Raw genomic sequence first — 25,071 nt, 5'->3', positions numbered from 1 at the left:
AAAAGCAAGAGAGTTCCTGCCTAGCAGCATCCCACTTCGCAGACTCCAGCCATGCCAGGTGGCCAGAGACTGGCCAACCCCCCCCTCCCCATGGCTGATCAGAACTGGGCTTCTTTTAGGAACTGGCCACGGGCAAAGACACGATCCCATGTTGGCAGCCAGCCCACGAAGCCCCACCACCACCAGCCGTGCAGATCCAGTGATCTGAGGCCACAGCCCCACATGGAAAGAAGAAGCTCCCCATTACCGGGGGCCAAAGCCTCTAAGTGCAGAAACTGTTTGTCCATCCTCAACTACAAAACACAAGGCCAAAAGCACCTCTCCCCGAATTCCTTGCTTTGGTATTAGTTTCCTGACAGCATCTCCAAGCAGGCCTGGGAATGACTCCAGCCTAAAACCCCGGAGAGCCACTGCTGCCAGTCTGTGGACAATATTGAGCTAGATGGATCAAAGCCCGTATAAGGCAGCTTCCAGTTTTAGAACGACTTCTCAGGCAGAGAGAGGCCTCTCCTCCTTACCTGAAACCAGATCCTCTTCTTTAACTGGGGGTGGGAGGGGCTGAATGACACACCACGTGTGTGTCGTCCTGCTCAGCTGAGCTGCATGGCCCTGCTCCAAAACTGAAATTTGGCCTAACAGAGGAGACTCTGTTTCCAAGCATGTTCCCCTCACGCGCGCTGCCCCGTATTTCCTTCCTGTTTAAGCTTCCAGAGGGGTAAATGAAAAGCACAGTACCCCACACCCACCAGAAACAAAGAAGCACCGCTGAGTGTCATATGCGCACCTTCCTGGCAGCAGCGTCTCCCCTTTTCCGCCTCTTCACACCTGGCTTCTTGCTCCAGCTCTTCTCAGAGCAATCTGGGCTTGCGTCGCTAGACAAATCTGACTGAAACGGAGCACAGACAGTGGTCAAGAGTGGCATCAGAGCCAGATTCCTCTGGCCTTAACTGCTGCTCAATGCTACCCTGGCAGGGACTTTATGGGTCTGGCTTAACCAAAACGTGCAGCCTTTGGCTTCAAAGCTGGGGTGCTATAGGCAGCCTGGTTCATGTTCCTTATGATTAATGTTGATGGTGAAATTACATTTAAGGGATGGTCAAAGAATTCTGGAGGAAGAGTGGAGGAGAGGAGGGGGTGCCTGTTCTGCTGTTTCTCGTGGAGAACCCCTGGAGGGGCAGCATTTGGGCAGGTGGCCAAGAGGACGACTCAGGGTAAGGCAGCCTACTGGTTTTCTGAGTATGTTCGACTGAGAATGCTGCCCAAATATCTCTCCATCTGAAGAATAAACTTTACCACATTTTACAGGAACTGCTTTGAGCCCAGGTGTCATTGTGGGAAACATAGTACATAAATGAATTGACTGTAAAAAAACCTACTTCTGCTAGATATCTCAAAACTAATCAGCCCCTGTCCTTTTGCAGGTTAAAGCCATTTTAGAAAAAATGGTAATAACAATTTCCTAACAGTAAAGAGGAATGTTTAAGCCAACCGGAGCAAAATGTGTTTTATGTGTTTTTCCTGCCCTGACTGGGGTATTTACTCACTGTGACGAGCGGACGTCTCCGTTTCTTGACAGCACATACTGGTGATTCCAAGTCACAGTCATCATCAATCTTGGGAGAAGGAAGGAAGACGTCAAAACACATTTAGAAACCGCACAGAGAGTTTGGAGCTTGGTGGCCTTTAATTTTAACTGAGCTGACTCACGTTTTGAGATGTGAAAACGTTCACTTTCTTCTTATTTTTTCTGAGAAAAACAATTTCTTCTTCGCTTTCACTGCCGGCCCCAACTGCAAAGGAGTATGTAGGTGACAATAATAAGAAAGTGTGTGTGTTTTTTTCACCATACAATATATTTGTAAATCCGAGAGGAAAACGCTTTCTCCCTTTTTTCTTTAAATAAGGCAATTCTGGCTTGGGAGGTTGCTATTGTCTGCCTGTGACTGCCCATCCATCCAGGGTCCAGTTGGGGCAACGTAAACAGTATTTCCCAGCAGAGGAAAACAGCCGGCTGCACTGCCTTGCTGAGCTGGAAATTAAGAGTGCTACCGAGTGATAGGGATGAGGGGAAAGAGAAGGGGAAAACACTAAACCAACTTCACTTATCTGTTCTTGGACATGTTGTCAACCCACGTACAAGAGCTGTTGCTCCTCCTACAGGTAGCCAGAGAGGCACCTCTGGAACAAGGTATCTCCAGCTGACTGCCTCTTCTCTCCTCCCTGCCACTTTTGCCCCATTTTCCAACTCTTCCCTGCACATATTCCTCAAGGTTGTGTTGGTTTGTTTTTAATAGGAATCCAGCACTCCCCCACATGCTTTTACACAGAATGAGGAAGGAGTAGGACTGTTGCATTTAAGCTAAGAATGTAAAAAGGTAAAAGATGGAAGCTAAGGATGTAGAAACTTATGCTGATCCTGCAGCTGGATGAAGCCTGGGGCTCCTCTGAGCAAGCACCCTGTTCTCACGGTGGCCAACTGGGCGCCCACGAGGGGCACCTGAGCACAGCCGTGCTCTCCCCTCCCACGCTTCACAGCAACTGCCATTCAGAAGCCCAGGCATCCGGTGGGGAAATGGCCATGGCAGGAGTGAGCAAAGGCATTGCATCCACAGAAGCAGAGCCTCCAGATGCAACGGTGCTGCTTTATTCTACTTTGGCCAAACCTCATCTGGCTTACTGTGTCCAGTTCCAAGCTCCAGTTTATTTACATTTCAATTTTTTAAATTGATTTTGTAATAAATTGCAGTATCGCTCTGTCTAAATCACATTGCATCTTATATAATACCACTCTTACTGCAAAACTGCTTACATCTGATTAGAAAAAAGCTTACTGGATGAGGAACAGAAAAAGTTGAGGTTTCTTCAGACATATTATCCCAAATTAATAAAGTTATCTTCCTTTTTAAAAACAAACATGTAAACAACTGTATTTCAATAAACGTGCCTTGCCTGCGCTCTTATTCCATGAACCTAAAAGTGTGCTATTTTAGCTACTAACCTCCCAGAGTTTAACCCTTTCTTTAAAGGTTGGTACAGCCACCGGTCTCCACTTCCCAACAGAGTGCTAGCTGCTGCCTCTAACCATTTAAAAAGGATACTGACAAAGTAAACGGCATACGAAGAAGAAGAAGAGTTTGGATTTGATATCCCGCCTTTCACTCCCTTTAAGGAGTCTCAAAGCGGCTAACATTCTCCTTTCCCTTCCTCCCCCACAACAAACACTCTGTGAGGTGAGTGGGGCTGAGAGACTTCAGAGAAGTGTGACTGGCCCAAGGTCACCCAGCAGCTGCAGGTGGAGGAGAGGGGAAGCGAACCCGGTTCACCAGATTACGAGTCCACCGCTCTTAACCACTACACCACACTGGAGTGTGACCTAGATGGAGGGGGACCGGGAGGCCCCTCACTAGGAGGAGAGGCTGCAGGGAAGCAGGCTTAGATTGGAGAAGAGACAATGAGGAGGCAAGAGGAGGGCCAGGATCTCCACTGGCGTTGAGGATGGGCTGAGTAGGACAGGGCATAAACGAACCCACTTCAGCAGGCCTTTAGGGGCATCAATGCTGCAGCAGCGTTTTGGTCCCGTTTATTGTCACTACTGACTCTGCCATGGTTTTATCTGTTCCTGTTTTTATCTGACTGATGATCTGTAACTGAGGGAGAGGGGGCTGCTTTTAATTTATTCCACTGTACCCCACTTTGGTACCCTCTTGTGTGGAGAGGAAGGCTAAAGAATATTTTAAATGCATCACAAGAAAAATGATTTAAACATTCCCAACAGCATAAACCATTCAAGAGAGAATGTCGGACTGACTCTCTTTCCACTTGATGTTCTTAAGCAGAGGCAAGATGGCCTCACCTATTGGGGGTCCAGGGGGTGGGGGGTTTCCTGCATCAGCTGGGGGGGGCAGGGGGTTGGGCTGACTCCCCATGAGGCCCTTTCCAACTCTAGGATGTTGCCTTCTGCAACCTGATGCTTAGCCTTGCCATAAACCGAGCGAGAGAACATCCCTTCATTGCTTAAAAGGCAGGATCTCAGTATCCAGTTCCCATCTGCCTTCTGAAGACTGTAGGCAGACTATGTCCTCTCTGCATCATGCCTTATGTTATTTTAACTTTTAAAAAATCTTACCTTCAATGGGAAGCACGTTAGGGCCATTTAGGCTTCCGTTTTCCACCTTCGAGGTTTCCTGCAGTGCAAGCCCCTCCGTGCTGAAAATGGAGTTAGCCAAGTCCCTTTTCACTGTACTGGCATTCCCTCTCCTTGGAACAGGCGCCTGTGAGCTTTCCTGCCTATTCCGGGAGAAAGAACTCGTGAAGGTTCTTCTGGGGACGCCAGCATGGCTCACCTGCCTACCTGTCGGTGTGGAAAATGCAGCGTGCGCAGAACTTGGTGACTGGCACAGTTTCCCTCTCGCTGGTGTCAAAGGAGAGACCAAGGGGATAACATTTTCAACTGCCGCAAGACAAGAGTCCCGATTTCGTAGGTGTAAAGGTGTAGAAAACTTGGCTCCATTAAGGCATTCATTACCCCAGGTCAGTGGAGACTTCCTTGACATGTTGCTGTTTGAGAGCGCGACTTCAGCGCTAGAAGAGCTAACTGTTCCCCCATCTTTCACGGTGCCCACTTGCTCTGAGCACTCGTCCTCCGATTCTTGAGTCAGGAAACCCAGATCAAAGTTAACAGAGAACAACTCCTGAGAAACATTGTAGAACTCTCCAGGACGCTGGCCTTCTTCTTTGCCTGCACGGACAGGATCAACAGAGGCTTCCAAACCTCCATCTCTTGGGATTGTCAATGACTTCATGGGGTTTCCTTGGCTGACCTCATGAAGCTCCTCCCCTGAGGGCTGCCTTTCAGAGGTCTCCTCTTCCTTGCTCGGGGTACTGGCTTGACTACCCCGCAATGATGGCTCTGAAAGCTCCCCTCCTTTTGTGTCTGGATGAGGGCCACTCTCTGCAAAATCCTCTCCTATAAAGAAACAACCAGGCACTTCAGTAGGGCTTGCATTCCTCTCAGCCAGCTTCTGGGATCCTTGATAACTTCTGCAAGCCGCCGCCTTTCCTGAATGGTTTGCTCCTGGATCATGATTTGCCATTGGTGGACTTCTCCCCTGAATGCCCATCTGCTCTTCATCGTCACACTCAAATATTTCGTCCCAATCAAAATCATTTATCTTGCTAAAGGAAGCTTCAGGAATGCAGCTTTTTTCCAAAGGGTTATCCAAGGAACACTGTTCCTGAGCATCGGTGAGTTCAGACATGTTCTGAGGTGATGTGGAAGGTGGTTTGAAAGGTGTCAGTTTTTCTCCTGAAGGACTCTTGCCTGCAAACACACCAGAAACACATTTTTGCACTGAGCTTAACTGCTGGGCTACATCCTCTGTCTCTTCTTCAGAATCAAATAATTCATTCAGAGAAGGGGGAGACTGTGACAGAAGCCTTGCTGCATTTGTTGGGATGCATTTTCCCCAAAAAGCATCCTCATCGGCACTTGCACCAGGAAGCACAAAGAAATCCGCCATTGCTGCTGCTGGTGGTGCATAAAACAAGGAAGAAAGGGGAGAATTTTCTTCTGCAAAGCAGCCGTAGCCCGAATCTGCACTGTGTCCATTCCATGAGCCGCACACTTTTGAGATGGGCTGAAATTTTGTTTCTGCTGCATTTTCACGATCAGCAACGCTTCTCTGAGCAGTGCTTATGCTGGCAGATTCCTCCATGTTTTCCTCATCCTTATCTGACATTTGTTTACATCCAGCACCTTCAACCAATGGCAAAGTGCTCGCTGGAAAACCATCTGCAGGGCTGAGTCCCTCTGTAGCATGACTTTCAGAGTCTACCGTCAGTGCCTGAGGCCTATTCGCAGATTTGAAGCTCGTTGCTTTAAAGAGAGATACACATTCTGCATCAAGCTCCACGGAGGAAGATGAGCGATGTGTTGCTGCTTTTGGAGCCTCTGGCCGGGGTTTTCTAGAGAAAGGCGCCTTTTGAGCAGCTGCAGCATCACGACACCTCTTGCCCCGCTGAGCCTCCTCCGATGCCTCAACATCTTCCCAGTGAAAATAAGGACGGGTCTCCAGCTCATAGTGGCATTCTCCCTAGTTGAAAAAAAGAAGAGACACTATTTCAGATATCTGCTTGACTCAAAGTTCATCGCACTCCTTATCCTCCCATCAACTGTGTTTACTAGACTGGCGTTGCTTCAGTCTTGCAGAAGGGAAATGGACCAGGAGACCAAGATTTGCTCTTGAGGGCTCAAGGAGAAAATCAAAAGAGGCTGCTGGATCAGGCCAAGACCCCATCTAGCCCAGCTTCCTGTTCTCACAATGGCTTCTCCCCAGATGCCTGTGGGAAACCAGCAAACAAGATTTGAGCACGAGAGTCCTCTCGCTTTGTGCAACCTCCAGCAACTGGCATTCAGAAGCAATATGGTCTCTGACTCCACTTTCTACATCTCTCCATCCACAGATCTGTCCCTTTATTCCTACTCACTGGTTCTCAATCCCCAGTCCACAAGAGGACCTCTTCCATGACTGCTAAGCTTACTCAGCAGGAGTCTTTGGTGAGGTACTTTGTCAAAAGCCTTTTGAAATTCCTAAGTATGCTATGCTTGTTGATACTCTCAAAGAACTCAAATATGTTCATAATGCAAGACTTGGCGTTGCAGAAGCCATGCTGGTTCTGTTTCAGGAAGGCTTGTTCTTCTATAGGTTTGGTTATTTTATCTTTTAACAATACTTTCCATCAGCTTCCCTCTACTGCTTCCAAATCCTGGACTGACTATATTCTGGAAAACAATGCCTGTGTGTATTGGTGCAGCCTTCCCTAAGTTCACAGGATCATGGAGTCATTTAAATCAAAACAGAACGATGCAGCTAGTTCATTTACCTGCAAATCTGGCCTACAAAAAAAGAAATAACATTAAAAATGACCTGATACATAAGTTACATAAAGCAACTCTCCTCCAGGGGTACCCAAGTCTGGCAGCTAGGATCATAGTGTGTGTCCTCGTTTCAGGCTCACAAGGTCTTACATAAATGCTCTCCTTCCCTATGGAAAAGGACACTTGACCCCAAGCAGGTTCTAAACCGCAGGTGGGAAGCAAAGACACTCTCACACCTTCACACGTTGCTTAGTAGAGTAAAGCATCAAAAAACCATTTGAAGGAACTAACAAAACTTGAGATTTGAAACCAGCTGCTCAGCAAAATAGGTCATGGGACAAAACCGCTCCTTTGCCAATACGATTGCATTAGCGCAACGGCTTTCATTAAGAATTATAGAATCCTGCCAGATTAACAATATTCACAACTTGGAAAGGTGACAGAAAATGTGGTGTCTAACAATTAAATGGGCTTCTGGCCTGCAAAAAAACAGTTCTCTCTCTCTCTCTCTCTCTCTCCCAGGGGAGCAGGGCATCAATAAAAGGGAGAATCCATATAGCTCATTACACAAACATCCCACCCGCAGAGTCACAAGGCAACTCTGGCTTTGGGAGTACAGGAGTCATAATAACAATTCTGACAACTCTTGGGCTCCAAGAGTTGACTCCTTGCAATGCCAAAGAACCCCATGGCTGGAGCGCATGAAGAATAAGCCTCCAAAGGGAACATAAGGCACTAGGAAAGAAGGAAGGAAGGAAGGAAGGAAGGAAGGAAGGAAGGAAGGAAGGAAGGGCAAAGCCAACACAGCATAATTTTGGAATGAACATCAGTTTCCCTGCTGTCATTAGGGGCAATGTGTTTTCTGTAACAAGCTGGAGAAGCGAGCAGGGAAAGCTGGCAAGCCTTTCAGATTGCTGAGTGCAGCTTTATCCTCTTAAATGCCCATATGACCCTTTAATGCTCCAGGGCAAAGTAGTGCAGGACCTGATTAGCAACAGAGTGTGTGTGTGTGTGTGTGTGGGTATTAGTGGAAGCTCTCAGCACACCAAGCTTAGCTTTTCAGATGTGGGTTGAAAAGCAAACCATGCAAACAGAATTGCGCAGAACCATCCCTCCTCCAAGCACAGCTTCCGCAACCTCCCCCACGAACCTGCGCCTTTCTTGTCAATGTTCTGTGCTAAAAACTCCTCCCTAGAAGTTCTCTCAACTCCTGGGATCTTGCCCTCATTGCCACAGCCCCAGGGGTGACAGCAGGTGTGCCAGGAGACTCATGTGCATGGCTCAAGTGTGTATGACCACCTGACTGGAGCCTTCCAACCTCCAATGGGCTTCTGCCTGGGGCTACAGCAATGCTTCAAGCTAACTTGCTCACCTTCACCGCACTCAGGCTCCCATGGGGCCTCCAACAATCCTTGCTAACTCAGATGGATGCCTGGCAAGACCTTTGCAGTCATCCTGCCCCTTCTCAGTCTAGGGCCAACCAACAGAGCTGAGCATTGGTCGATTCAGGACATATGAAAGGAAGAACTTTACCACGCATGGTTAAACTATGGAATTCACTCCCATGAGATGTAGCTGTGGCCACAAACTTGGATGGCTTTAAAGGGGAATTAGACAGATTCATGGTGGAGGATGAATTCATAGCTCTGCCCTGCCTTCACAGTTGGAGGCAGCGATGCTCTCCTGAATGCCAGTTGCTGGAAGCCACAGGAGGGGAGAGAGCTCTTGTGTTGAAATTGTGCTTTTGGGTTTATCTGGGTGGCCACAGTGAGGAGAGGACGCTTGCCTTTTGAGGCACAAGAATTCTCCACAACTGTAACCGTGCTCCTGAGTGGAAGTTCTTCTGCAGGCTTCCGCTGTGAAAAGGAGATGCATTTTCAACACTGTTGGAAGTATTCCCAAGAGGGAAAACAGACATAAATAAACAAAATTATCCAAGCACAGATTGAGGCTGTCTTGCATGGACAGTTCCCATCCTCCAGACATTTGATCCCAAGTCCTGAAGCTAAAACAAAAACAGAGCATTTGCACTGCTCCTGCACGTGTGGGACTTACTCCCTCCTCTGGATTCTCTGCAGGCTTCCAGCCGCAGTTTCCCGCCCATGGAATCCCAGCAGCCATAAGTAGGAGTCGCACATGTGGGCAATTATAGCCTTGAGCCATTTTGTTGACGTAGGAGTGTGAATTGAAGTAGGAGAGAAAAACCGACAAGTGTTAAATATAACACTCTGACGTTAGTGCAGGCCAAGAACTGCATAGTTACTGCGAGTGACTCAAGCTCCTGAACCCAAAGTGAGTTTGCTGCTTAAAACCTGCCTAAGTGTGCCAACACACGGCATCACCTGTTCACTAGAAGCACGTTTGCATCCCTAGCTAAAGCAGAAGCGCCTGCAAGGAGGTCCTACAAGAGGGGGGTTAAAATCCACCCGGGGCACACTTTTTATTAAAGAATTCTCTGGAGTGGACCGACCATGCAATCCTTTTAATTTACTGTGCTCTGCATGGTAGTAAACACAGTGTTCGAAACTCCCATTGTTCTAGGCGCGTTTTGCAACAGGGAATTTCATTAGCGCAAGCAGTTTCTGAGCTCTGGGCGCAGTACTGAGCCTAAGATTTCAGATTAAAACTGCAGAATGAAGGAAAGGAGGACCTTTTCCTGCCTCCTCACTTCCAGCTACTCCCTGAAGACTGGAAAAAAGACCCTCTTAAGAATATTAGGGGGGTGGGCAGGGGAAGGACTAGACCATGTGAAAAATGAACATAATATTTTAGCTGCAATTCATTCATTTTCAGCTTTGCATTCTTGTTATTAAAAAAACACACCTAGACAGTCCGTTGTTGCATCCATAACCTGGAAGTTTAAGGTGCTCCTAGCTTTCATATCTCAGTTTCTAACACTGGGTAAACATTGTCCTTCAAGTTCAACCATTCACCATTTAATTATTATTATTTATTAATTAGTTACTTTTCTTCCAACAGTAGCTCAAAGCGACTTACAACAAGCAAACAAACAAAACATTAAAAACCGCATAAAACAAAATAAAATAAGAATCTAATAGACAATCATATTCTTAAAAGGCAGGATTAAAACATCTCAGCCACTCAAGGAGGCCATGGATTATTTTAAATCAAAGGCTGGGCAGAAAAGAAATGTTTTTGCCTATTGCCTAAAGATATGTAATCATGGCACCAGACGAGCCTCCCTGGAGGGAGCATTCCTCAAATGAGGACCCACCTCTGCAAAGGCCTGTTCTCATGTTGCCACCCTCCAGACCTCTCACGGAAGAGGAATATGAAAAAGAGCCTCAGAGGATGATCGAAGGGTCCAGGTCAGTTCATATGGGGGGAAGCAGTCCAAGAAGCATTGGGGTGCAGAGTTGCATGAGGTTTTATAGGTCAAAATGAGTGCTTTGAACTGGGCCCAGAAGCTAACTGATAGCCAGCACAGTTGGGCCAGGATTACAGTTGTGTGCTCAGACCGCCTTGCCACGGTGAGCAGCCTGGCCACCAAATTTGGCACCAGCTAGTTTCTGAAATCCGAATTCACAATCTCTTATTGGTGTCAACATCTACGGAGGCTCCTGTTGTTGAAGCTACAGCTCCCAAAGCAAAAGCACAGCAGAGAAGCCTTGAAAGGGGTATTGTGCGAAAGCTGTGTTCATTCTAATGAGCTGCGCCCAGCAAGCAGACTCTCACTGAACAGAAAGTCATCTGCTGGGCTCTTCTGGAGCAGCTGTGCGGACTCCTCCACAGGAGCAACTGGCTTCTCTCTAACAGAGGAGAGGTGGCCAACCATGGCCTGCAGGCCAGATCCAGCCTGCCAGGCCTCATCTTTATCTACAAGCAGACTGGGAGATAAGGCTCCGAGTCTGATCTTTAGGGCGATGAGGGATCTTTTATCTCCAGCCTTAGTGCTAAGCACCACAGCACTGTGATGGGAGATAAGCCCACTGCCTGCTCTCAAAGCGCTGAAGGCAGCACTGTGGAACCTGCAAAGTCTAGCTAGGGGAAAATCCAATCCGTTTGGCCAAGCCTCCGTTGCCTTAGCAATGAAGCCAGGAAGGCATTAATAAAAAGCTTCTTTTATGGTTCATCTGTGTGTTGATGTGAGCATCTGCATGAAACAGAGGGTTGTTTCCCCCTTTACTACAGCAGGACACAACTGTCTCCGTGGCTTTTTTGTGCTTGGAATAAAAGGCACACAGAGAAAAGCCAAAAAAATCCACACCTAGAATTTTCCAAGTTAGAATCTCATGCATGTATTTGCTCAGAATTTACAGCAAACTAAAGTGTTTTTATGTTAAACTAAGTTGGTAAGATCAACAGGTCCTCAAACCTGAATGCCATGAACTCACCTAAGATGCATGAAGCTTGACATTGCCCCAACCCCGTTAGCAAATCAGACCTCTGAAGCTGCATTGTATGATTTGTGTGATTCACACGCCTGTCTGTGAGGAGCGTGAGAAGGGAAGGCAGGCTTATCTTTCTTCCGGTGTGAGACTGTAAAACTGTACTTTCAATTTTACGCTATGGATTCTTCCGCTCTCGGAGCTGAGAGAGAGAACCATGATTGCTTGTCTGTATATTCTGTAAATAAATTACTAGTTTAGAACTACAATGTCTCTAACGTCTTGCTGTGTTAAGCCAGAAGGATAGTGTGCTTACACCAGCTGGTATAGGTCGCTGGGAGCGCCCTGGAGAAGAAAGGGATGCCTTTTCCAGAGCTACGCTCACTGGAGTGAGTCCAGAGGAATGGGGGCCGCAGGCACCCCAGGGCCTTTTCTCTTAACTCCGCTTGGGCTTACAAAGGGTCATAAGCAAAGGCATCTGAAGATGCTTGCTTACTGGCAAAGGTCTTTTTGAAAGTGCTTTGCAGCCCATTAACTTCTAAATGTTCTGAATGGTAGGCTCAAGCTGAGAGGTGCTTTTTTCCAAAGCCGCCTGGTGAGGTTTATGGCTGACCATAGACTGCCCCCTCCCCCGAGTCCACAATCCACTCCTACAAACTGCACTGCCTGGCCCCTCGGCCTGCTCAGCTTCCTTCAACAAAGGCACAACGCCACTATAAAATCTGACCTGACTCTTATAGGGAGATAATGTTTGTTCGGTGAGGCTGTGAGCTTACCAACCTCTTCGTGCCTCATCTGCTCGATCATCTCCATCACGCTAATGAAGTGGTGGCAGCGATCGGAGTGGTCCACCAGGTGGGTAGGGAAAGGGCGGTTCTGCCACAGCCTCCACTCTGTCAGAGACAGCACATGGACCTCCTTGGCTTGCCAGTCCTGGGTTTCAAAACAGAGAGCAACACAGAGCTCATTCCAAGTACTGGCTGGCAAAATACAAAGCACCTCATGATCCAGACTGTACAAAAATAGTAATTCCAGTTCCAGGGCTTGATGCTTAAATAAAACAATTACAGTTATTGCAAGAAGACGACTCTCTCTCAAATTACTCTTTATTTTTCACTCCAGTTTGTTAGTTAAGAGACGGAGAGCACCCAAGTACTGTGCATGGACTGTGAGACACGTTGTCTTCTATTCAACGGCCAGGGTTGCTGGCAGGAGACTTTCCCAGCCCTGGAGATGTGGGGACTGAACACTGCAAAGCAGGTACTCTTGAGGCTTGAGCTACAGCCATCCCCCAGCTGGTGTCTGAAGTTCACGGCCAAAGCAGCCCTTTGTTATGCTTGACAAGGGATCAGTCCACTTTCCTCCTGGCTGAGGCGCATCCAGCAAGACAGAGCTTGGAATTCCTGCTCCAGGCCAGAGAACACCCAACAAGCGCATTCAGGCCCCAACTTACTCTTGTCTCCTCGTCTTCTAATGTTTCAAAGTGACTTCGAGGCAGAACTGGGTTTCTTATTCCATCACCAGCTTTGATTTTATACAATCTATTCCATCTTTCAAATTCTTCAGCTGTAAGGCACCAAGCTTCGGACGGACGAGTTTGCTTTGCATCTGGAAAGTGTTTGGAGGTAGGGGGAGAGAGAAGGTCGATATTTAGAAGAAAATTCTCTCAAATAGGCACCAGACACATAGCTTGTCAAACAGAAGATTCCTCTAAACTCCTGGAGCTCAGCACAAGATTGCCCTCCCTTCGTGGATTTGAGACCCACATTGGGCAAAAGATTCCTGCTTTGCAGGGGGTTGGACTAGATGTCCCTTCCAACTCTACAATCCTGTGATAGAAGCAGACCAGTTCTGAAAGCAGGAAAGCCAAGAGGGATAAGACAGACTTTAGGAAATCCACACACACACCCCATTGCATGGGGCAGGAGTGAGATGATGTTGCACCGTGTGGCACGAGGGAGACGATAAAACATCTGGCAAAACACATCTGCACACGGAATGCCCTCATGAAGGAAGGTGAATGAGGAATTTTGCGTTTCCTTCTCCTAATCTAGATGCTGGACAACACACATGGGAAAGCAGCAAAAGTGCCTCTCACCCGGAACAGGTCTGGATTTAGTCGCTACTGATACCCCTTCAACAACTAAGCCAGGGTGCAATAATGCTTTTCCAAAGGCCCTCACATATCCGTATATAGTTGGTGGAGCAGGGCCACTTCCACGCCCATGACCCTCCCCATCCCGTTAAGGTCTGCCTCGGGGGACGTGCCAGTGAGATCTTTGTGCAGGGCTTCCTCAGTGAGGGCCCAGAGCTCTGAACTCCCTTCTGATTGGTTGGTGCCTCATCACTACAGTAGAAGCACTCAAGGAAGCCTTGAAAACTTTTCTCTTTTGTGCTGCTTGGTGGGACAGAGCAGCTTCCTTGCATTAATCTGTTGACCCTTAAGGTGTGTATGGAATCAGCTGTGTCTATTTTGCCATCCCTTTTCCTGTATGCCAGTTTGTGAGTGCATGGCCCTAAAAAGCAGCCTTTAAATAACAGTAATACCCCAAGAGGAGGAGAAAACATTCTGCACATCTTACCTGCCCCAGTGGGATAGGGAAGCCACTTTTGCAGCAGCAGAGTGTGGTCTCTCCTCCCTTTTGAGGTGGGCTTGGAGGGGCTTGGCTCACGCTCCGCAGGCGTAATTGGCATCCTGTGCATCTTCGGGTCGATGCCTTCTGGAATCATCCGTGGGCTGTGCTGGTATAAGTGGAGCCCTTTGTTTTCAGAAATAGCTTTGAGGAGGCTTCTTCTGTTTAACTGGCTTTGATTGTATGTCTGCAAAACAAAGAAGAATTTTGGTGGTTTTTTGTTTATGTATGTGGGGGGGGTGCAATTTCCAATCCTATGCATGTTTGCCTGAAAGTACACCCCACTGCATTCAGCAGGACAGACTCCCAAGTAAGGATGGACAGACCTGCAGCTAAAGCAAGCTTGAAAACAAGTTGCTGAAAACACAGGAGGGGACGGTGATTCTCCTGAGCTCGAAGGCTGCCTGTGGGTTTCCCATAATGGGCATCTGGCTGGCCGCTGTGAGAACAGGATGCTGGACTAGAGGGGCTCCTGGCCTGATCCAGCAGAGCTCTTCTTATGTTCTTAGGCTTGCAGACTTTTGTACACTTGGGTCAAGTGCCAATCCTTTCTGGGCCAGTAGCACTCTGGACCAGGGGTCAGCAAACATTTTCAGCAGGGGGCTGGTCCACTGTCCCTCAGACCTTGTGGGGGGCCGGACTCCTATGCCCCACAAATAACCTAGAGATGCATTTTAAACAAAAGCACACATTCTCCTCATGTAAAAAAACCAGGCAGGCCCCACAAATAACCCAGAGGTGCATTTTAAATAAAAGGACACATTCTACTCATGTAAAAAACATGCTGATTCCTGGACCGTCCACAGGCCAGATTGAGAAGGTGATTGGGCCGGATTCAGCCCCCGGGCCTTGGTTTACCTGCCCATGCTCTGGACCAACTGCTATCATGTGATTACATGAGATCAGGTAATTTGGTAACTTCCTCGGAACCCCTCTGTGAGGCGTCCCTGGAGGCTCTCATTATTTCTGCCTGCCCACTCACCAGGAGGACATACCCTGGATCCAGTAAACCAGTGGAGACAGGAAAGAGAAAGCAAAAATAAGCACCGTTTCTACAGCCCACAGCTGCTGGATTGTTTAACTAACCCTTGTATGTTTAAAACCAGGATTCCTAGTTCACATGCAACAGTAACCCAAGAATCATTGGCAGAAGGTCTACTCCTGCCATGGCCACCAGAAGGAAAAGAGGAGGAAAGGGGATCCTGCAAGCCCAGAGCTTTGCTTGGGGCTACTAAGGCTCATCCATGGAACACTAAACCACGGTTTAATATAACAAAGACACTAGTCCATGTTCTCAGATAAAGCTATGCCCTCCTTGTTGCTGGCTTTGTGGGAGATGGAGACACAGAACATCTGGGCATGAGGATCCTAAATGTTTGCCACAGCAGACCTGTCCTGCCCAGCCATGCAGCGCTGGGCCACTGGTTCATCTTACTCAAAGGACTTACTTTCAGGCACAGTAAGTCTTAGGATTTGGGCTCCCGTCTTTGGGAAATTTGGAAAAGCAATTTAAAAAAGTGGGTTATGTTGAGGAATGCAATGAGTTGGCTGCAGAATGGGCTCCTATTGGCTCTATGTCTTACTCGCTCTTCCCGTCCTTCAGAAAGGATGACCACAATCCGCCCTTGCCGCTTGCGTCCGGTTCGGCCCATTCGTTGCACAAGCCGAATTGGACTTTTCTGAGCATCGAAACAAACGATGAGGTCAACTTCTCCAATATCCAAGCCTTCTTCGCCCACACACGTGGAGACTAAAGTGTTGTAGCCACCCTCACGGAAACGTTTCACGACCTAAAGGAGGATGGAAACACATGAGCATTTGCTTTGCAGAGAACCTGTCAATCACCTCTGGCTTCCTGCGGTCACATCTTACTGGAGCTAAGAAGGCCTGAGTCTGGCTGGTGCCTAAAGGAGTGACTCCCCTAGGAATCACATATTGAGTTTCTTGAGTTCCACAACAGAGGAAAAGCAGGATATGTAAAGGTGTGGGGGTGGGGGGGGGGGGAGAGAGAGAAGCTTGCAGGGTCCCTTCCAACTCTACAATTCTAGGATTCCATGATCAATAGCTAGACCATATGTCAGGGGTCGGCAACCTAAGGCCCATGGGCCACAAGCAGCCCAGGGGGGTTGCTTAACCGGCCCACGAGCCGCCCGCTTGGCAATTCCCCGAACGCTGCACTAAACCAGCACAGTGTGGGGACTCGGTTTTGTGGCGCCAGACATTGCACCTGCATATGCGCAGACGCTGAAAATCACGTCTGCGCAGACGCCGGAAATCGCGGGTCGTGCGCTCACGCACACTCCGGCCCACAGAGGGATCTCCGCTGTAGTGAACCGGCCCAGCCAAGGTAAACCTTGCCGACCCCTGCCGTATGTCTTTGTAAGCCACTACATCATTTTTATGGGCAAGTCACTACCAAATAGTAGTGGTAGTAGCAGCTGCAGCAGCCGACACAATCCAAATGTAGCTTGATACCAAACAGTAATTTTGTTTCTATAGACTTCTGCCACTTGGTTCATCCAGATTTAGGTACTGAGCATAAGAGCCTTATGGGAATCACAGTGCATCATTTGAAAGAGGCAGGATTACTCTGGGCTTGCGCAACAGTGGCAGTTCTGCAGCCGGACCGTGATCATGCGCTTGCAACTGTGAGCAGTAGGGTTACACGCCCATTAATTCTATAAATATCAAGAGACTTAAGCACATGCTAAACGAGCAGAAGGTATGGACCATCATGAGTTCAGAGCATCGGCACATAGCAGCCAAGTTCTAAATGGGCACCACTGTCTTGCAAAGAGCGCTTTCTTGGCACCGGAGCTCTCCTTGCAACAACAGCTCGCTGATGACAACAAGAAAGACGTGCGCAGCATGACTTTGCCACGCTGGGCTCCCCGCCAGCCCCCGGCCCCTCCTTACCTCAAGCTGCTCCTTCTGCGTAAAGCCCTTGGTGCTCTTGCCGGTGGAGTGGCCCACAAAGGTCATGACCCTCACCTCCGGGTGGTGCTGGCTCAGCATTTCTGCAATTTCCTGCACACTGTCACGGAAGGAGGAGAAGATCATGACTCTGGTCTCCCCAGGCTGGCCTTCAGGTGCCCGTTGATCTATTGGATGCAGGAGAAAGAGAGGGAGACCCCCATATCAGCAAATGCATAGTCCCAGCTCCAACCAGTTACCAAGGAGATAGTGGCTTAAACTGAGACGGCCTTCAGCAGCCTCTTTACTATATCATACACCCTGGAATTTATCCAGTTCATTGAGTGCATTATTCATGCATCTCCTTGCAGCAGAATAGGAGGCCACAATATTTCCTCCTCAAATTCAACTCTACATTTTTGAAAACAAAAGCAGGCATTATCAGTGGGTGCAGTGATGGTCAGTTGGGTAACCACATTTCGTAAGGGGCTAATGAAGTCAAATGATTATAAAGGCTAGGGAATGAGGCTTTCTTAAGAGAAGAACAGTTGTTGTTGTTGTTTTGGGAAAAGGCCATAAACTCTGGCAATCAGAATGTAAATTTACACCGAAGAAAGTCGAGCAGAAAACTCAACAGATAATTGGTAGTGACAAAAGCACAGAATACATATTTCCTAATACAAGTCAGAAACAGAAAAAGTTAGGGTGTAAATTGACACATACTATGGATTAGCATTTGAATTACATCCGAAATGTACCTCCACGCTCCTTCCAAGATCTGAAATGTTCTACTACAACATCTTCTAATTTCTTTAACTTTGGGTGACTGTAGATGAATGGCTTCCTGTTTCCATCTCCTGTAAGGCCAAAGGATTTTGTTTTAAATCTGTAATTTCTAGGCAGCTTTATCTTTAATAGGAACCCTTTGAAACAATTACAATCAGACTGTTGTTATGACTATTACTATGGTCTAACACACTGTTAACAAACAATGAAATTGTTCAAATTAAACCATATATTTAGGGATTCATTTTTATTCAACTTCAAAAAGGTCAAAAGCAAAGAACATTTATAATAGATAAAATGAATTTGTCTAAAACTAAATCATCACAGAGGCTTCAAATTCTAGCAGAAGCCAAACACCTTTTAAAACCTGAAGGTAATTAACCATTCTCCTGCCAACTCAATGTTACTGTTTGCACAAGCAAGACAGCTTCCTTCTGAATTTAATAGTCTTTATACCTCTGTAGTGTCAGTCGGGGTGTACAAGATCTTAGAGGAGGGGAAGTAACTCTGGTGGCAGACAAATCTGGGGTAGTTTGTCTACCTTTGGTTGCCCACCCTGCACTCAGCCCTCGGTGAGTTAGGAACTTCCCTTGCCTGTGAAGACAGGCTCTGGGGGACTGAGCGGACAAGACCAAGAGGGGTCCAATGGTCAAGAAGGAAGATTCTGCACATGCTGTACAGGGAAGTGAGGGGCAGATGGAGCTCATCCACCTGGGAACGGAGCCCGTCTACAAGAATGAAAACTCTGATCCTAAACCTCTGCTGCTTTGTGGCACATATTTGAGAGAAGAAAAGGCTAAGGAGTGAATCCTACAGAAATCCAGAGTGGAGACCCTAAGCTGGCTGGATGGCACCTTGCACGCCTCCTTCCAATAACTCCTGCAGCCAAGCTGGTGCCAAACATCTTGCTCTGTTTTCCTTTAGACTACGTCAGCAAAGCCAAGAGGGGGGTCTTGTTGTCTGGGCAGCCCAGGACCTCCAGACCCACTGCCCAGGCTGGCACCCCGGAGAGGTCACTTTGGTGTAGAGGTTTGACCTCACCCCAGAAGGTACACTCCACTCTCCGGGACATAAGGATGCCAGCAACAAAGTGTCCGTTGGCAAAAATGAGCAAGGCCCAGTGTGGTGTTTTATTACTAAGAAGAAAAATGCCAGTCTAGCTTTGCTTTCTTACCATTTGCTGAAGTCCCATTTGTGTCTGCAAACATGTTTTCAAGCTGGCTATACAACATCATGAAGTCTTCATTACGCCCAAGTTCATTTTTGGCACGAGTCATACCTTTCGAGAGAGGTAAACCAATTTAAAGATCTTGGGGGGGGGGTGACACATGACTTATATAAGTTGGACACAGGAACTACCCTTTTAGAATTGCTTTCATGATCTGCAACAAGCGAGTCAATAAGCAATAATGCATTGTAACTGCAATGGGTTTTACACGACTTCAAAGGGTCTATTACTTTTCATGCAAGTTGCAAAAGAACCTGCAAAAGAACCTGGGTCATTGGAACTGGGCAAAAGTTAACACAGGAACTCCCCTGCCTCAGACAAGCCAGCAATTATGAGAAACTAGATGCAACCTGGTTTGACTTTGCCGAAGGACTTTCTTGGCTCCTCTCCAACCTGCCCAGCCCTGACACACCATGTGTTCCTTCCTTCCACGTTCTGGCCATACTTTATAGCTCTCTTACCTCTACTGATGACAAAATGACCCCAACCCTGTCTGTGGACAAAGGCCAGCTCCCTCGGCCTGAAAGAGGAGATGAGCGTTGCACCCCATAGTCAAATTTGACTGGATCCTTTAGCTTTACCTATAAGTTAAATTGTATTATCCTTTGCTGCCCTGGGCTCCTTTGGGTGATGGCACAGGGTATAAATCTAATGAATAAATATTTTCCACAAAAATTGGAAACTTTCATTAATTGTTGCATGCTTGTGATGAGTCAGCTAAACCTCGACCAATTATTAGCATCCACACTCCTGCACAGATGAGCGGGGGAACTTCCTCTCGTCTGCCCCATCCGTACCCAAAGCCAGCTGGAAATTTGCCCGTCAGGGTGGAAGTGCTAAACCCCTTCCGACAATAAGAACTGTTATGCTCAGCTGAAATCATTATGAATGTGCATTTTAAAATCTAGGATCTTCCATGCTACTGTCAAACCAATTTATTTTTAAAGCCATTTTGATTCTGAGATGCTTATTCCACATAGCAGATTTTACAGCCTTGATATCTAAGAAAGTATTATTTGTCTAAATGGAAATTCTCTCACACTGAATAAATAAAATTTCAACAGTAAATCATTTTAGAGGACCCCAAAGGAATGCTTTTGTCATTAAGATAGAATCACAGAATTGCAGAGTTGGAAGGGACGCCAGGGGTCATCAGGTCCAACCCCCTGCAAGGCAGGAACCTTTTGTCCAATGTGGGGCTCAATCCCATGACCCCAAAGTTAAGAGTCTCGTGCTCTGCCAACTGAGCTATCCCAGCAGGTGTGTGTATATATGCACATTTATTATTATGGCATATATAGAGCCGCAATGACTGAAGATTTAAGAGTCTGAAAGCAACTAAGCTCTGTGTCTTTTAAATTTTTTCTAGAGGTTATGTTAAATACATAATTTCCAGTTTTCTTGGGGGGGGGGGAGTCAGAGCATCTCTCTAAATGCCCTCAGCTGATCTGGGAAGGTGTTCCACATGCAAAGGAATCCCTTACCTTTTGATCCATCCATAATTCCGCTTAAGAAGATATATAAGGATCGCATTCCCATTTGCAGCAGTAGCTCATAACCATGATACAAACTAATACAAAGAGCAAAATCTCCTTCTATTGCGCCTTGTTGCATTCCCTGTGGAGACATCAGTGCCAGTGAGAAAGATTTGCACCCAAAAGGACTTGTGCCATCACCCTTCCCACCAAATGTAGGCAAACGATATGGTAGAGGAACAAGAGTCTCTTCCTAGCCATGCTAGTGTGCTGAGTTGTTAAGGGTGATGGGCTAGGACCTGGGAGACCAGGGTTCAAACCCCCCCCCCACTCAGCCACGAAGCTCCCTGGGTTACCTTGGGCAATCACCAGCTCTCAGCATAACCTGCCTCACAGGGTTGTTGTGGGGATTAAATGGAGAGAAGGGAGAACTACGTACGCCACCTTTAACTTCTTGGAGGAAAGGTGGGATCTGTACGTTGGCATCCTTCTGTCTCAAGAGGCCTCTGGGGGTGATGAAAAACTGCTGCATAAGCAGCATCAAAGTGACCTCTCTGGGGCACTCGACCAGGATCTGTGTCTGGAAGTCCTGGGCTGCTCAGACCACAAGACCCCTTCTTGGCTCCAAAGGAAAGCAGAGCAATACCTTTGGCACCAGCTTGGCTGCAGGACTTGTCCTACGGAGGCGTACAAGGCGCCACCCAACCAGCTTAGGGACTCCACCCTGGATTGTGTAAGGTTTACTCCTGGGCCTTTGGGAGAAGAAGACGTCCCACAAGGCAGCAGAGATTTAGGACCAGAGTTTTCCTTCTCCAAAGGTGGGATATATGAATAATAACCTTTAACTGTAGGTGCCAGGGGTTGAGCACAGTGTGTACTGCCACTGAGCAACTGCCCTTTGCCCTTCCACGGAGCCAAGTCCCCCAAAGACACATGTGTCACTGTTTTCAAACTGCCTCCCTGCACCAGTGGCCCGGCTGAATGTCCTGCATCTGAATCACTTCTGAGAAAGCCCATGGCCCAGACAACTCTTAATCCACGTAATATGTGGATCATTTGGATCCTCAAGCCAGTTTTCAGAATTAATTATTGCACCCTGGAAACATATTCATATTAATGAATGTTAGAATGATGTTGGATAGAAACTAAGTGGTCTTTAACTGTAATGCTATAAGAGAATATGAGAAAATGGTTATTAATAGGTAAAAAATAGGTAAAAATTTAATGTTATAATATTTTAAAATTGAAGATTAAGATGATTGAAGAGGGGAGGGATTTGCTGAATTAATAATTTGAACTGGAATACAGAAAAGGGAGGCGTGAGGAGGTCCGGGAAATAAGCAAATGAAAAATATGTGACGGAAAGACTGAATTGTTTTTAACTATTTTTATTTTGTATTTTTCTTTTTTCTTTTTATTTTGTAATTTCTTGAAAATCTCAATAAATATCTTATAAAAAAAAGCGAGAGCAGGGTGTTCTAGACCTCACCGTTTTCCTCCCTCTTTCTTAGACAGACCCCTAAGAATAATTCTGAGAATGGTGCAGTATATCACTGCAGTGCCTTATTTTACAGGGATGCGTGGAAATTAATGTGGATATTCATTGGTAAGAAGTACAAACAAGCTGGCACAGGGTAGTGGCTAAGCAACTGAGCTCTGCATTCAGATTAATCATATCTTATTTATTTTTTTATTTATTAAATTTGTATATCACTCTTCATCCAAAGGTCACAGGGCGGTTCAGAACATAAAAACCATAGCCAGGCTTAAACCTTGTCTGTCTAGTCAACCCACTGGGAGGTTATTTTAGGTCAGCCACTTTCTTTCAGTCCAATAATGTGGGGGTGCTGCTGGCGTGTTTGGGAAAGGTGGTTGCCTAATTTTTGAGAAAATGCACAGGAAGCCCTTCAAACACTCAAGATGTGCATTAAACGGAAAGAGAGACCCATGTGCTCAGATAGATGCTGCTTCACTGCTTTCACCTTGAACCAAACATTCTCTGATAAGAATATCATACTGCAGGGTAATATTTACCACAGTGCGTGAAGGGTTTTTCCTAAACTGATCCCGTGCTAGAATGATCTGATACTTAGTAAGTGCAGGAATTTCACGTTTAGACAAAACCTGGAGCCTAATCAGTCGGCCGGCAAATGTTTCCAGGACCTAAAGTAAAACAAAGGACACAAAGGAAATTGGATGCATGTCACAATCACAGCCACACTGAGACCCATACAGAAGAGGAAAGCCACCCTATTTCTGCCCCATTTAAATAAAACTTGATTCATTCCTCAGAAATATATTGCTGCATATTTATGTAAAAAGCTTACATAAATGGCATACATTAGATGAAACGTAAGACTGTAAGACATTTTCTTTGGGAGGCAATTATTATTCCAGTTAAATAAGGTTATTGATGCAATCACAATGTGATGGCTTAGGAAGAAACTCTGATTCTAAGGTGTTATGCTGAGGTGACCCTTTTAATTTTCTTGTGTTCAATCTCTTGACCTGGTTTTACGTAAAAGATATTGATATGGCCAGAATTCACCCTGCGTGTAACACTGTCTGCTCAAGTTATCTTTCACAAAACAAGCTAAAACAGATTATTAAAACAAACAGCAGGAGCCAGTCACCTGGAGCTTCAGACTGGAACTAATGAGTTCAAAAAACATAACCTACTTAGAAACAACACAGTGGCCATCTTCACTCCGCTATCTTTGGCAATCTCCTCATTATTTTTACAGAAAGAATAAATGATGTAAGGAGGGAGCTGCAGCCCAAGATAGGAAGAGAGGTAGTAAGGGAACACCTAGCCACTTTAAATGAATTCAAATATCCAGGGCCTGATGAGCTGCGTCCAAGGGTACTAAAGGAGCTTGCAGATGTAATCTCAGAGCCTCTGTCTATGATCTTTGAGAATTCTTGGAGAACAGGTGAGGTCCCTACAGACTGGAGATGGGCACATGCTGTCCCCATCTTCAAAAGGGGGGGAAAGGAAGACCCAGGTAACTACCGACCGGTGAGCTTGACACTGACACCAGGGAAGGTTCTAGAATTCAATGGTTGGTCTGTGGGCATTTAGAAAAGGAAGCTGTGATTACTAAGACCCAGCATGGGTTTCTCAAAAATAAATCATGCCAGACCAATTGATTTATTTCTTTTTTTTTTAAATGGAATTACAAACTTGGTGAATCAGGGAAATGCTGTACACACAATGTATCTTGATTTCAGTAAGGCTTTTGACAAAGTCCTCCATTATATTCTTGTGAGGAAGCTGGTAAAATGTGGGTTGAAGGAGGTAACTGTTAGGTGGATTTGTAGCTGGTTGACTGACCAAACCCAAAGAGGACTCATTAATGGTTCCTCGTCATCCTGGGGAAAAGTGGCAAGTGGGATGTCGAAGGGTTCTCTGTCCTGGGCCTGTTGTTGTTCAACGTCTTTATAAATGACTTGGATGAAGGAATTGAGAGGATGCTCATCAAATTTGCAGAGGACACCAAACTGGGGAGGGTAGCTAATGCTGCAGAAGACAGACTCAGAATCCAAAATGGCCTTAACAGATTGGAGAACTGGGCGCAAGCCAACAAAATGAATTTCAATAGGGACAAATGTCAGGTTCTGCACTTAGGCAGGAAGAACCAGATGCACAAATATAAGATGGGGAATACCCGGCTTACTAGCAGTACATTGACTGTAGCAAAGGGTCTCAGATTGCCATCTTGGCTAACTCCAATTCCAATTAAACTTTTTATTGCACTAGCCATAGGCCATGGCATCATTCAGAAGGTGAACAAAAAGAAAAAAGAAAAACAACAACAATAACCATAAAAAACAGCGGGCTCAGACATACAATAAAACCATGGTGAGGATAAGATGCTGCCAGAACTATTTAAGACACATGTGGACTGGTGGCAACCCATTCTGGCTAAGTTCTACACCTACATAAATGATACAGCTCAAACGCCAGCTGGTTGGAAATGGAACATCATCGTGCCAATCTAGTAGCAGTACATGTGAAAAGGATCTTGGGGTCTTGGTGGACCACAAGCTTAACATGAGTCAACCGTGTGATGCAGCAGCAATAAGAAAAAGCTAATGCTATTCTAGGTTGAATCAACAGAAGTATAGTGTCCAGACCAAGGGAAGTAATAGTACCACTCGATTCTGCCTTAGTCAGACCACATCTGGAATACTGTGTCCAATTTAAGGAGGATGTTGACAAGCTGGAAGGTGTGCAGAAGAGGCTGACCAAGATGATCAAGGTTCAGGAATCTAAGCCTTATGAGGAGCGCTTGAAGGAGCTGGGGATGTTTAGTCTGGAAGAGGGGAGACTGAGAGGAGATATGATAGCCATCTTCAAATATTTTGGGCTACAACTTGAATCAGGCCCCCTCCCCCCCAGAGCACCATAAAATCAGTCTAAGGACAGGTTTCTGCCTGCATTTTACAAACCTTTTTTATGGAATGGAGGCTGGGAAATGGATGCAGCATGCTTGCGCAGCACTACCTTCTTCACATGATTGATACAGGAGACTCGTGATTAAAAATGGGCTTTGTGCAGGACTTATTCAAGGCCAAGTTCCCTGTACTATTGAATTTCTATTCTAAAAACAGCTATTCAGGTACAGTGGTACCTCGGGTTAAGAACTTAATTCGTTCTGGAGGTCCGTTCTTAACCTGAAACTGTTCTTAACCTGAAGCAGCACCACTTTGGCTAATGGGGCCTCCTGCTGCCGCCACACCACTGGTGCACAATTTCTGTTCTCATCCTGAGATAAAGTTCTTAACCCGAGGTACTATTTCTGGGCTA

General features: G+C 46.5%; 1 protein-coding gene across 1 annotated transcript in view; it reads right to left on the bottom strand.

The window, feature by feature from the left end:
• Positions 1–25,071, bottom strand: part of FANCM (FA complementation group M) — a 47,109-nt gene that overhangs the window by 6,779 nt on the left and 15,259 nt on the right. Inside the window, exons 5-17 of the mRNA XM_083514079.1 lie at positions 22,296–22,424; positions 20,271–20,403; positions 18,733–18,837; positions 17,531–17,629; positions 16,776–16,960; positions 15,443–15,649; positions 13,809–14,046; positions 12,680–12,834; positions 12,007–12,159; positions 4,127–6,092; positions 1,708–1,790; positions 1,545–1,613; positions 785–886 (exon numbers count right to left, since the gene is read on the bottom strand). Coding sequence (XP_083370205.1) covers positions 785–886; positions 1,545–1,613; positions 1,708–1,790; positions 4,127–6,092; positions 12,007–12,159; positions 12,680–12,834; positions 13,809–14,046; positions 15,443–15,649; positions 16,776–16,960; positions 17,531–17,629; positions 18,733–18,837; positions 20,271–20,403; positions 22,296–22,424 — 3,624 coding nt within the window. The remainder of the gene's footprint in view (positions 1–784; positions 887–1,544; positions 1,614–1,707; positions 1,791–4,126; positions 6,093–12,006; positions 12,160–12,679; positions 12,835–13,808; positions 14,047–15,442; positions 15,650–16,775; positions 16,961–17,530; positions 17,630–18,732; positions 18,838–20,270; positions 20,404–22,295; positions 22,425–25,071) is intronic.

The sequence above is a fragment of the Podarcis liolepis genome (genome assembly GCF_965112155.1).
Source record: "Podarcis liolepis genome assembly, chromosome: 1".
Lineage (NCBI taxonomy): Eukaryota > Metazoa > Chordata > Lepidosauria > Squamata > Lacertidae > Podarcis > Podarcis liolepis.
Note: the sequence above shows the minus strand (reverse complement) of the source record. Positions and strands in the feature narration are given on the sequence as shown.